Source organism: Ursus americanus, chromosome 8 (assembly GCF_024610735.1).
Source record: "Ursus americanus isolate L20-20 chromosome 8, mUrsAme1.1.p, whole genome shotgun sequence".
In the NCBI taxonomy this organism is placed as follows: Eukaryota; Metazoa; Chordata; class Mammalia; order Carnivora; family Ursidae; genus Ursus; species Ursus americanus.
Genome location: NC_142134.1, coordinates 24,967,309 through 24,980,273, shown reverse-complemented (window position 1 = coordinate 24,980,273; position 12,965 = coordinate 24,967,309). Strand labels below are relative to the sequence as shown.

Below are 12,965 nucleotides of genomic sequence, written 5' to 3'. Positions count from 1 at the left end.
CTTCTGCACTTGAGTATGTATATGAAAGGAAGACAGTAATATTAACAGTGCTCAGAACTAAACCGATAAACATTGTGTAGGCAGAATAAAATACATGCTTTTATCAGGAAGATGTGTGTACTCACAGGATTAATGTCTACAAATGTCTCATGATAGTCCTTATTTGGGTGCATGCCATCTATGGCAGAAACGAACTTCTCATCCGCTTGGTAGAAGTGTGGGAAAGATATAATAATAGGTGCACCTGCATTTTAAGGAAAACAGAAATGAATGATGTGGTTCTTGCAAGTCCAAGATGAATATTAAGTTTCTGCCCACAAACCTGGCTCCTACGGAGGGGGAAATTCTATATGTAAGTAAACTTGGATGGGGGAGAGGGGCAGGCTAAAATTCCATTCGACACCTCCTAGTTTGGGATTTTTACTTCATTTTCTGACATCTCATTTACCCTAATATTATTTTATTCCACCATATATGTTGAGGTCATGGCTAAATTATATATTCTTCAGTATTTACTGCACCTATGAAATATAAAGGTTTACACACATTATTTTAATTAACATTCCCAATAGCCCTATTTTTTTTTAAAGATTTTATTTATTTATTTGAGAGAGAGAGTGAGACAGCCAGCGAGAGAGGGAACACAAGCAGGGGGAGTGGGAGAGGAAGAAGCAGGATCCCAGCAGAGGAGCCTGATGTGGGGCTCGATCCCAGAACGCCAGGATCACGCCCTGAGCCGAAGGCAGACTTAACAACTGAGCCACCCAGGCGCCCCATCCCAGTAGCCCTATTAAGTTAAAACTATTAACTTCATTTTGCATTTGAGGAAAGTGAAGTTCAGAGGAGTTAAAAAAAACTGACCCAGGGAAATCCAGGTGTCAGGTGACGAAGGCAGAATTCCAATTGAACGAGAGATGTCTCATCCGAAAGCACTTGTTTCAATGGCAAATCTCTATTCAGTAAAAGGACTTTTTTTTTTTTTGCCTTCTTTTCTGTTTTTCTGTTTTTCTTGGTTTACCTAAGATAGGCTTTCTTCTCCTGACTATGTTGATATAGAATTTTTTAAGACTTTGCCTGGTCATGCTATCTGACCAGGCTTTGACTAGATCAAGGTCTGCCCACATGATCTGGGTTTTTTTTTTCTTCTATTTTCTTCCATATTCATTTTAAGAATCAAATACGGAATGTCCATAATAGCCAAACCAATCTACAGAATCAATGCAACCCCTATCAAAATGCCAACAGTATTTTTCACAGAACTAGAACAAATAATCCTAAAATTTGTAAGAATCTGCAAAAGACCCTGAAGAGCCAAACCAATCTTGAGAAAGAAGAATAAAGCTGGAAGTTTCACAAATCCAGAGTTCAAGATATACTAAAAAGCTTTATTACTCAAAACAGTATGGTACTGGCATAAAAGCAGACACATAGATCAACAGAACGGAATAGAGAGCTGAGAAATAAACCAACACTTACATGGTCAATTAATCTATGACAAAGGAGGCAAGAACATTCAATGAGGAGAAAGGCAATCTCTTCAATAAATCATGTTGGGGAAACAGGCCAGCCACACGTAAAAAAATGAAACGGGACCACTTTCTTACGCCATATACAAAAATAAACTCAAAACAGATTAAAGACCTAATTATGAGACCTGAAACCATAAGACTCCTAGAAAAAACCCATAGGTAATAATCTCTTGGATATTGGCCTTAACAACATATTTATAGATATGTCTCCTGCGGCAAGGGAAACAAAAGCAAAAACAAACTATTGGGATTACACCAAAACAAAATCCTTTTGCACAGCAAAGAAAACCATCAACAAAAGAAAAAGGCAACCTACCAAATGGGAGAAGATATTTGCAAATAATATATCTGATAAGGGGTTAATATCCAAAATATATAAAGAACTTATATAACTCAACACCGAAAAAACAAATAATCTGTTGAAAAGGGGGGCAGAGGACCTGAATAGATACTTCTTCAAAGAAGACATCCAGTTGGCTAAGAGACACATGAAACAATACTCAACATCACTCATCATCAGCGAAATGCAAACCAAAACAACAAGGAGATACCACCTCACACCTGTTGTTATAGCTAGTATCAAAAAGACAAGATCATAATAACAAATACTGAAGAGAATGTGGAGGAAAAGCAACCCTTGTGTACTGTTGGTGGGAATGTAAATTGGTATCACCACTGTGGAAAATAGTGTAGAGTTTCTTCCAAAAATTAAAAATAGAAATACCATGTGATCCGCTAATTCTATTACTGAATATTTACCCAAAGAGAATGAAAATACTAATTTGAAAAGAAATATGTACCCCTATGTTCACTGAAGGATTACTTACAATAGTGTCATCAATAGACAAATGGATAGAGAAGATGTGGTATCTACATACAATAGAATATTACTGAGGCATAAAGAAGAATGAGATCTTGCCATTTGTGACAGCATGGATGGACCTAGAGGGTATTACACTAAGTGAGATAAGTCAGACAGAGAAAGACCAGTACCATATAATTTCATTTATTTGTGGTATCTAAAAATCAAAACAAATGAACAAACAAAACAGAAACAGACTTATAAATACGGAGAACAATGTGGTGGTTGCCAGAGGGTAGGTGACTGGGGGAGTTGGGTGAAATAGGTGGAGGGGATTAAGAGGTACAAACTTCCAGTTATAAAATAAATAAGTCACACAGACATGAATAGCACAGCATAGGGAATATAGTCAATAATTGTAATAATGTTATATGGTAACAGATGGTGACTACACTTATTGTGGTGAATGTTAATACATAGAATTGTCAAATCACTATGCTGTGCACCTGAGACTAATAAAACACTGGATGTCAAATATACTTTAATAAGATTGCTTTTTAAAAAGGAACAAATAGGGAAACAAGTTATTAAAAGAAACCTATTCTAGATCCTGCTATTGAAGAGGAGAGAGGGATCCAATAATTGCTGCCAGGGAAACATACATTCGGAGAAATTAGCTTATTGCCTAATATTAGATTTGCTTACATATCTACCAGCCATGCTCAAGATACATATCATCTGTCACATTCATGTGTTTTGTTTAGGAAGAAACTGTTCACGAAACAGTTTCACAAAGCCATAATTTCCTTCTTTGTGATCTACGTCATTTTTAAAATGTATTTTTTAATAATAATATTTTTTATTAATTATGTTAGTCACCATACAGTACATCCCTAGTTTTTGATGTAAAATTCGATGATTCATTACTTGCGTATAACACCCAGTACACCATGCAATACGTGCCCTCCTTACTACCCATCACCAGCCTATCCCATTCCCCCCACTCCCCGAAGCCCTCAGTTTATTTCCCAGAGTCCACAGTCTCTCATGCTTCATTCCCCCTTCTGTTTACCCCCCCTTTCTTCTTCCCTTTCTTCTCCTACTGATCTTCCTACTTCTTATGTTCCATAAATGAGTGAAACCATATGATAATTGTCTTTTTCTGGATTTATTTGGAACTTAATAAGGGCCAGACACTGTCTTGAGTGTTTTATAAACATAATCTCTAACCTTCACATAACCTTCCAAGGAAGTGATCATCACGCCCATTTTACAGATGAGAAAACTGAGGTCTACCTCCTTAATCAACTTGGCTCATGTGTTAACAAACAGAATATGAATCAAACCCAAATCTACCCAACTCCAGAGCACACACGCATCCCACTATCCAAAATGTTCTCTGGGGAAATTCAAAACACTTGAGGATAATTCCAGAGAGTTGAACTTTTCAGCCCACATCTGGGAGTACATAAGAGGCAAGAGGAAAAGGACTGTAGCAAGAGGTTGAGTTGCCAAATAGATTCTTTGTTGATTCTGACACCAACTTCTTGAGGAAGCAGAATGTTAACAAAACAATGAGAAAAAAATATGTCCACATTTGTGCGTTGAGCCAGAGACACCTGGACTGAGTGGGCCGGGCACTATTTCAAAACCATTCATTAAGAAAGCAAGAGAGGTCAGAAGCAGGCACTTGTTCCCTATTTACCACTGGTCTTGTCTCCAGGGAGGGGTGTCATGTCCCCTGGTACAGTGGTTCCCAAATGGTAGGCACCATCTTCATGAGAATCACCTGGAGCTCATGTTAAAAATACAGGTTCTGGGACCTTAGTATGTGGGTCCTGGGACATATATTTTTAATGACTCTCCAGATAACTGCCATGCAGGGCCAGGTTCAGGAGCCAAGCCCTAGCAGAGAAGGAATAGGGAGGTATACTGCTGACAGCAGACTTACCCCAAAAGGAGATTTTTTTCAAGAAAATTAGATAAGAGGGCAAAAGTTAGCACATTACTTTATTCAGGAAGTAAAGACAACTTTATTCAGGAAAGAGGGGTTACAAAATTTCTCAAAACAAACGTTAAAGAGGAATTGTAGCTTAAGAAGAATCACAGCACGGACAGGAGAAGACCCTATGTTCTAGCAGGGATTTGCTCAGAGATAGGAATTTTATAAAAATCATTTTCCCTCTCTGAGCCCTGCTTTCCATGATTATAAAAAGAGGCCTCGGGATGCCTATCTAGTAAGAACACTGTGAATAATTATGCAACATATGATCGTTAAAGTTAGTTCTGAAGATGAAGAAAATGCTTGTTAGTTGTACCACCGATAATTCTGCCTCATTCATGGAAAGGCGCAGAGTAGCTCAGACATTCAGAGACACTGGGAAATTTGCAGTCAGGGTATAAAACTAACTCTGTTTTGAAATCATCATAAATTCCTTTTTTAAGATTTCATTTGTTCATTTGAGAGAGAGAGCACGAGTGGGGGAAGGGCAGAGGGAGAGGGAGAAGCAGACTCCCGGCTGAACAGGGACCCTAATGGGGCTCAATCCCAGGACCCTGGAATCATGACCCGAGTCAAAGGCAGATGCTTAACCGACTGAGCCACCCAGGCACCCCTGAAATCATCATAAATTTTTAACAAGATAGGTACTTTCTCATTACCAAGTCCCCCACTTTCTCTTTTAGCATTGTTACGAATGTGAAATCAGTTAATGCTTTACACATATTAACTAAATGTATATATGTAAACCACTTAGAATAATGACTAGCTGAACAATGACTACTGTAAGTGCTGGGTAAACGTGAACTATTTTTACTTTTAAGGCTTCTAAACTACAACCCAGAAAGAACACAACATGACGTTCTAGGAATAAGAAGCATTACACAAGAGAAAGAAGAAAAGAACAGAGGACATACAAAACTGCCAGAAAACAATGAACAAAATGGCAGTAAGTCTATACTTATCAATAATTATTTATTTATATTTTAAAGATTTATTTATTTATTCTAGAGAGAGAGTAGGGGGGCAGGGCAGAAGGAGAGAGAAACCCTAAACAGGCTCTGTGCCCAGCACAGAGAGGCTCAACCTCATGACCCTGAAACCAAGAGTCCATGCTAAACCAACTGCACCACCCGGGTGGCCCTCAATGACTTTAAATGTAAATGGCCTAAACTCTCCAATCAAAAGACAGAGTGGCCAAATGGATAAAAATATAAGAACCACCCATATGCTGCCTAAAGAGATTCACTTCACATGCAAAGACACACACAGACCGAAAGTAAACGGAGGGGAAAACGTTCCATGTAATTGGAGATCAAAAGACAGCTGGGGTAGCTATAGTTACATCAGACAAATAGACCTTAAAACAAAGACTGTAGGGACACCTGGGTGGCTCAGTCAGTTAAGCGTCTGCCATCGGCTCAGGTTGTGATCTCAGGGTCCTGGGATCGAGCCCCACGTTGGGCTCCCTGCTCAGCAGGAGCCTGCTTCTCCCTCTCCTCCCCGCTTGTGCTCTCTCTTGCTATCTCTGTCACTATCTGTCTCTCTCTCAAATAAATAAAATCTTTTTTAAAAACCCACAAAGACTGTAATAAGAGACAAAGAAGAACATTATATAATGACAAAAGAATCAATCCAACAAGAGGATATAACATTTGTAAAAATGTATGCACCCAAAATAGGGGCACCTAAATATATAAAGAAAATATAAACAGACCTAAAAGGAGAAATAGATAGCAAAACAATAATTTTAATACTCCACTTACACCAACAGATAGATCATCCAGACAGAAAATCAAAAAGGAAACACTGGCCTTAAATGACACATCAGATGAGATGACCTTAGACAGATAAAGAACATTCTATATAAAAGCAGCAGAATACACCTTCTCCTCGAGTGCACATGAAACATTTTCCAGGACAGATTATATGTTAGGCCACAAGTCTTAAAAATTTAAAAAGATTGACATCATGTCAATCATTTTTTTCTACACACAATGGTATAAAACTAGAAATCAATTATAGAAAGAAAACTGGAAAATTGACACGTATGTGGAAACTATACAACATGCTCCTGAGCAACCAATGAGTCAAAAAAGAAATCAAAGGAGAAATCAAAAAACACCTCAAGACGAATGAAAATGAAAATACAACATATCAAAACTTATGGAATGTAGCAAAAGGAATTCTAAGGCAGAAATTCATGGCAATAAATACCTATCTCAAGAAACATGAAATTCTCAAATAACCTAAGTTTACACTTTAAGGAACTAGAAAAAGAAGAAAAAACGAAGCCCAAAGTTAGAAGAAGCAGGGAATAATAAAGATCAGAGTGGAGGGGCGCCTGGGTGGTGCAGTTGTTAAGCGTCTGCCTTCAGCTCAGGGCGTGATCCCGGTGTTCTGGGATCGAGCCCCACATCAGGCTCCTCAGCTAGCAGCATGCTTCTTCCTCTCCCACTCCCCCTGCTTGTGTTCCCTCTCTCGCTGGCTGTCTCTCTCTCTCAAATAAATAAATAAAATCTTAAAAAAAAAAAAATAAAGATCAGAGTGGAAACAAATGAAATAGAGAACTAAAAAGATAATAGGAAAGATCAGTGAAGCTAAGAGCTGGTTCTTTGAAAAGATAAAATTGACAAACCCTTGCTAAAGACTCCTCAAGAAAAAAGACAGCTCAAATCAATAAACAGAAATGAAAGAAGTGATGTTACAACTAATACCACAGAAATACAAAGGATCATGAGAGACTACTATGAACAATTATATGCCGACAAACAACCTAAAAGAAGTGGATAAATTCCTAGATACATAACCTTCCCAGACTGAATCATGAAGGAATAGAAAATCTGAATTGATAATTATTAGTAAGGAGATGGAGTTAGTAATCAAAAACTTCCTACCAAACAAAAGTCCAGGATCAGATAGCTTCACTGGTGAATTCTACCAAACACTCAAAGAAGAGTTAATACTAATCCTTCAAAGTATTCCAAAACATAGAAGGGCAGGGAACATCTCCAAACTCATTTTTATGAGGCCTGCATGAGCCTGATACCAAAACCAGACAAGGACACCATAAGAAAAGAAAATTATAGGCCAATATCCCTTATGAACATAAATGCAAAAATCTTCAACAAAATATTAGCAAACTGAATTCAACAATACAAGGATGATACGCCATAATGAAGTGGGATTTACTTCAGGAGTGCAAGGATGATTCAATGCTGTAAATCAATCAACATGATACACCACATTAACAAAGCGAAGGATAAAAATCATATGATCATTTCAACAGATGCAGGAAAAAGCATGTGACAAAATTCAATATCCACTCTGATAAAAAATCATGATAAAGTAGGTATGGAGGGAATATCTCTCAACATAATAAATGTCATATATGATAAGCCCACAGCTAACATCATACTCAACAGTGAAAAGCTTAAAGCTTTTCCTCTAGAATCGGGAACAAGGGAAGGATACCTACCTTTGCCACTTTCATTCAACATAGTACTGGAAGTCCTAGCCAGAGTAATTAGGAAAGATAAAGAAATAAAAGGCATCCAATTGGTAAAGAAGAAGTAAAACTGTCACTATTAGCAGATGACATGATATCATATGCAGAAAACCCCAAAGACTACATCAAAAAACTGCCAGAACTAATAAATTCAGTAAAGTTGCAAGACAAAAAAAAAAAAAATCAATATATAAAAATCAGTTGTGTTACTATACACTAATAATGAATTCTCAGAGAAATTAAGAAAATAATCCCAGGGACATCTGGGTGGCTCAGTCCGTTAAGCGCCAGCCTTCGGCTCAGGTCATGATCCCAGGGTCCTGGAACTGAGTCTCGCATCAGGCTCCTTGCTCAGCGGGGAGCCTGCTTCTTCCTCTGCCCCTCCCCCTGCTTATGCTCTCTCTCTCTCTCTCTCTCTCTGACAAATAAATAAATAAAATCTTAAAAAAAAAGAGAGAGAGAGAGAGAGAATAATCCCAATCATAATAACCTCAAAAAGAATTTAAAAATACCTTGGAATAAATCTAAGCAAGGAGGTAAAAGACCTGTACACTGAAAATTTTAAGAGGAAAAAAATTGAAGAAGACACAAATAAATGGAAAAGATATTCTGCGCTCATGGATTAGAAAAATTAATATTGTTAAAATACCCATACTATCCAAAGCAATTTACAGATTCAATGCAATCGCTACCAAAATTCCAATGGCATTTTTCACAGAAATAGAATAAACAGCCCTAAAAATTGTGTGGAGCCACAAAAGATCCCCAAGTAGCCAAAGCAATCATAAGAAAGAAGAACAAAGCTGGAGGTATCACACTCTCTGATTTCAAGCTATATTACAAAGCTATAGCATGGTATTGGCATAAAAGAGACACACATATCAATAGAACAGAATAGAGAACCCAGAAATAAAACCCATGCACATTTAGTCAATTAATTTACGACAAAGGAGCAAAGAATATACAATGGAGAAAGAACAGAGTCTTCAATAAATAGTATTGGGAAAACTGGACAGCCACACACAAAAGAATGAAACTGGACTGCTATCTTATACCATACAAAAAAATTCACTCAAAATGGATTAAAGACTTGAATATGAGACCTGAAACTATTAAACTCCTAGAAGAAAACATAGGCGGTAAGCTCCATGACATCGGTCTTAGTGATGGCTTTTTGGATCTGATTCCAAAAGCAAAGGCAACAAAAGTAAAAATAAGTGGGACTACATCAAACTAAAATTATTTTGCACAGCAAAAGAAACCATCAGCAAAATGAAAAGGCAACCCAATGAATGGAAGAAAATATTTGCAAATCATATATCTGTAAGGGGTTAATATTCAAAATATATAAAGAACCCATGCAACTCTATAGCAAATAATCCAAACAATCCAATTAAAAAATGGGCAGAGGATCTGAATTAGATATCTTTCCAAAGAAGATATACAAATGGCAAACAGGTACATGAAAAGATGTCCAACATCATTAATCATCAGGGTAATGCAAACCAAAACCACAATGAGATATCATTTCACACCTGTCAGAGCAGCTAAAATCAACAACACAAGAAACAACAGGTGTTGGTGAGGATGTGGAGAAAAGGGAACCCTCGTGCACTGCTGGTAGGAATGTAAATTGGTGCAACCACTGTAGAAAACAATATAAGGGTTCCTCAAAAAATTAAAAATAGGGGCATCTGCGTGGCTTAGTTGGGTAAGTGTCCAACTCTTGATTTCAGCTCAGGTCATGATCTTAGGGTCATGAGATCGAGCCCTGCATCAGGTTCCACACTCAGGGAAGAGTCTGCTTGAGATTCTCTCTCTCCCTCTCCCTCTGCCCCTCTTCCCGCTCACACGCATACTCTCCCTCTCTCTCTAATAAATAAATAAAAATAAAATCTTAAAAGAATTAAACATAGAGCTACCATACAATCCAGCAATTCCACTTCTGGGTATTTATCCAAAGAAAACAAAAACTAATTTGAAAAGATATATGCACGCTTATGTTCATTGCAGAATTATTTTCAATAGCCAAGATATGGAAATAACCTAAGTGTTCATCAATGGATGAACGAATAAATAAGATACACACACACACACACACACACACACACACACACACACAGTGGAATACTATTCAGCTGTAAAAAGAATGAAAATCTTGCCATGTGGAACAACATGGATGGATCTTGAGGGCATTATGCTGAGTGAAATGAGTCAGACAAAGACAGATATCTATGATCTCACTTACACGTGGAATTTAAAAACAACAGCAACAACAAACCAAGCTCACAGATACAGAGAACAGATCGGTGGTTGTCAGAGGCCGTGAGGATGGAGTGGGAGAAATGGATGAAAGGGGCCAACAGGTGCAAATTCTCAGTTATAAAATAAATGTCATGGGGATGTAATATACAGCGCAGAGACTATGGGTAATAGTATTGCATTGCACACTTAACAAGCTGCTAAGAAAATAGGTCTTAAAAGTCTTCATCATAAGACTTTGTAAGTAAAAGCCTTCCTCACAAGACTTTGTTTTGTAACTATGTATGGTGATGGATATTAACCACACTTATTGCAGTGATCATTTTACAATATATATAAATACTGAATCGTTATATTGTATACCAGTAACTAATATAGTGTTATATGTCAATTACACCTTAAATTAAAAAAAAAAAAAGCAATACGAAAAGCCAGTAATTTTTTACCATTCTATAGCCATATTGTGAAATATTAGTCTTGAAAAGTCAGAATCACTCTTTCATTTGGGCTGACAGCATTCTTTGTGAAGAACACTAATCCTGCATTCTAGACCCACAGAATCCTGTCCCACCCCTGAGCTCTCACCGTTCTTGCAGACGCTGATATTCAAGACTCCGGAGCCCAGGCAGTTTCCTTTAGGCACACAGAAGCCAGCGTTGTCTGAGGTATTGGCTAGTATTTCTCCGGGCACCTTATAGCGGAAGGCAGGCAGTCCCTGCACACTCTCGAAGTCACTGAAAGTTATGTACACGGATCTGTAGGAAGGAGGAAGGGAAGTCAGTGCGGGCTCTGGTCCGTGTAGCCTGCCCGACCAGTAAGTTAACAACCGTCCTCAGGCACAACGTGGCTGAAGTTGACGGGGTGTCGGGGGGAACGAAGACGCAAAGGAAAGTCTGAAAGCAACTCACGCCACTCGGGGGAGAGAGGAGTTATCATGAAAGGTGTGTAAGAGGCAGCAACCGTAGTAACAGCCAAAGCAGGCCAAGGAAAAAACGTGTGGTAGAAAATGAAGAGGACACTTAGGACGGAGACTCCCACGGAAAGGAAGAAAAGAGTCGTCAGTGCGGCCGAAGCAGAAGCAGGGGTGAGGCAAAGCGAAAGCAGGGAAGGTGGCGAAGGGGTTGGCCGGGTAGATTCATAAGCACTTGAAGCGTGCCCCATTAGCCAGACTTGTGATTTGAAGGCTTACTTTCATACCCATTTCCCTCAAATAAAAATAGTTTCCATATTTTGGAATTTATTTCAATGTTTATTATTTCAGTCATTTATCTCAACGCAGTCCTTCCGGAGTTTCAAACAGTGGTCCCGAGTACTACTAGCCCCCCTTGTGTTTGCACGTCCTGAGCGACAGCACTTCCACACACACTGTCTCAGGAGATCCTTCCGCCCTTCATTGGAAGGCCAAAGCGAACTGCTTTCTGGGCCTGGCTTTTTCCATCTTTGAACCAGAGGTGGGATATGTCTCTCGAAAGGTTGTGAATTACATGGGGCTGCCTTCTACTCACCTCCCACCCCTATAGCATTTTCTAAGTAAAATATTTTAGGCAAATGGAGAAGTAGAGAAAATACTATAATAAATACCTTTCGAAACAAATACTCAGATAAATAAAAAGCGTATTATGGATACAACTGCTACTCTCTGTGTAACACTCCTGATTCCAGTCCTTCCCTGAGTCCTCAGGGGTAACCACTGTCCTGAACTTGGGGTTTATCCTTCCCTTGCAGGTCTTTATCCTTTCACAAATGTGCACATTCATAAACAATGTGCGGCACGGTTTGCTATTTTTAAATGTTATATAAACAGCATGCCATATTCTCTTCCTGTAATTTGCTTCTTCATTCAATATTACATTATTAAGATTTATAACATTATATTGTCTGGGTCTTGTATTTTAAACATTTCATTTATTTATATTAGAGAGAGAAAGAGAGAGAGAGAGAGAAGGAGCAGGGGGAGGGGCAGAGGGCGAGGGAGAAGCAGGCTCCCTGCTGATCAGAAAGCCTGATGCGGGGGCTCGATCCCAGGACCCCAGGATCACGACCTGAGTGTAAGACAGGGGCTTAACCGACTGAGCCACCCAGGCGTCCCTGGTTCTTGTATTTTAAATCTTACATGGTATTCCATCCTATGAATACATCACTATTTATATTCTCCTTTTACAGAGACTTAGAGTGCTTCCAATTTTCCACTACTAAAACCATGTTGCAGTGAACTTCTCCGTGTATGTCTCCTTACACGTCTGCACAAGGCTTCTTCGGGCCAGGGACCTGATGCAGAACAGTGAGACACCGGGGCGTTTGCCCAGCCTCGGCTTTACTAAACATGGCCAAATGGCCCTTCAAAAGTGGTTGTGTCGGAGAAGAACGTTTCCTCCGCACCAAATCTTTTAAAAAGCCTCCTACGGCACTTCTAGCTTGCCTTGTTTCACTCTCTGCGTTCAAATGCGTTTTCTGATCCTTTTGTCCTTCCACATATATGTACAGGTGCGGGCAGCCAGCGAGAGAGCGACTGTGGTTTTCTGTGGGGGAGCTGGAAAGGCTGGGAACCATGGCACGGGCAGCAGAGGCGGAGAAGTGGGGGGCGATGCAAGAGCTATTTCTTTTTTAAATTTTTTAAAAGATTTTATTTATTTATTTGTCAGAGAGAGAGGCAGAGAGCACAAGCAGAGGGGAGAGGCAGGCAGAGGGAGAAGCAGGCTCCCCACTGAGCAAGGAGCCTGATGCGGGACCTGATCCCAGGACGCTGGGATCATGACCTGAGCTGAAGTCAGCCGCTCAACTGACTGAGCCACCCAGGTGCCCCACAAGAGCTCTTTCTGAGGAGGCATCCCAGCACCTGGTAGCAGAGTCGATGCAGGAGGGGGG

At 39.4% G+C, this 12,965-nt stretch overlaps 1 protein-coding gene across 4 annotated transcripts in view; it reads right to left on the bottom strand.

The window, feature by feature from the left end:
* The window catches only part of SCARB2 (scavenger receptor class B member 2), a 77,274-nt gene that overhangs the window by 11,458 nt on the left and 52,851 nt on the right, over positions 1-12,965 (bottom strand). For all 4 annotated transcript variants that reach the window (XM_045789953.2, XM_045789951.2, XM_087864068.1 and 1 more), the window contains exons 7-8: positions 10,686-10,855; positions 126-244 (exon numbers count right to left, since the gene is read on the bottom strand). In XM_045789953.2, coding sequence (XP_045645909.2) covers positions 126-244; positions 10,686-10,855 — 289 coding nt within the window. The remainder of the gene's footprint in view (positions 1-125; positions 245-10,685; positions 10,856-12,965) is intronic.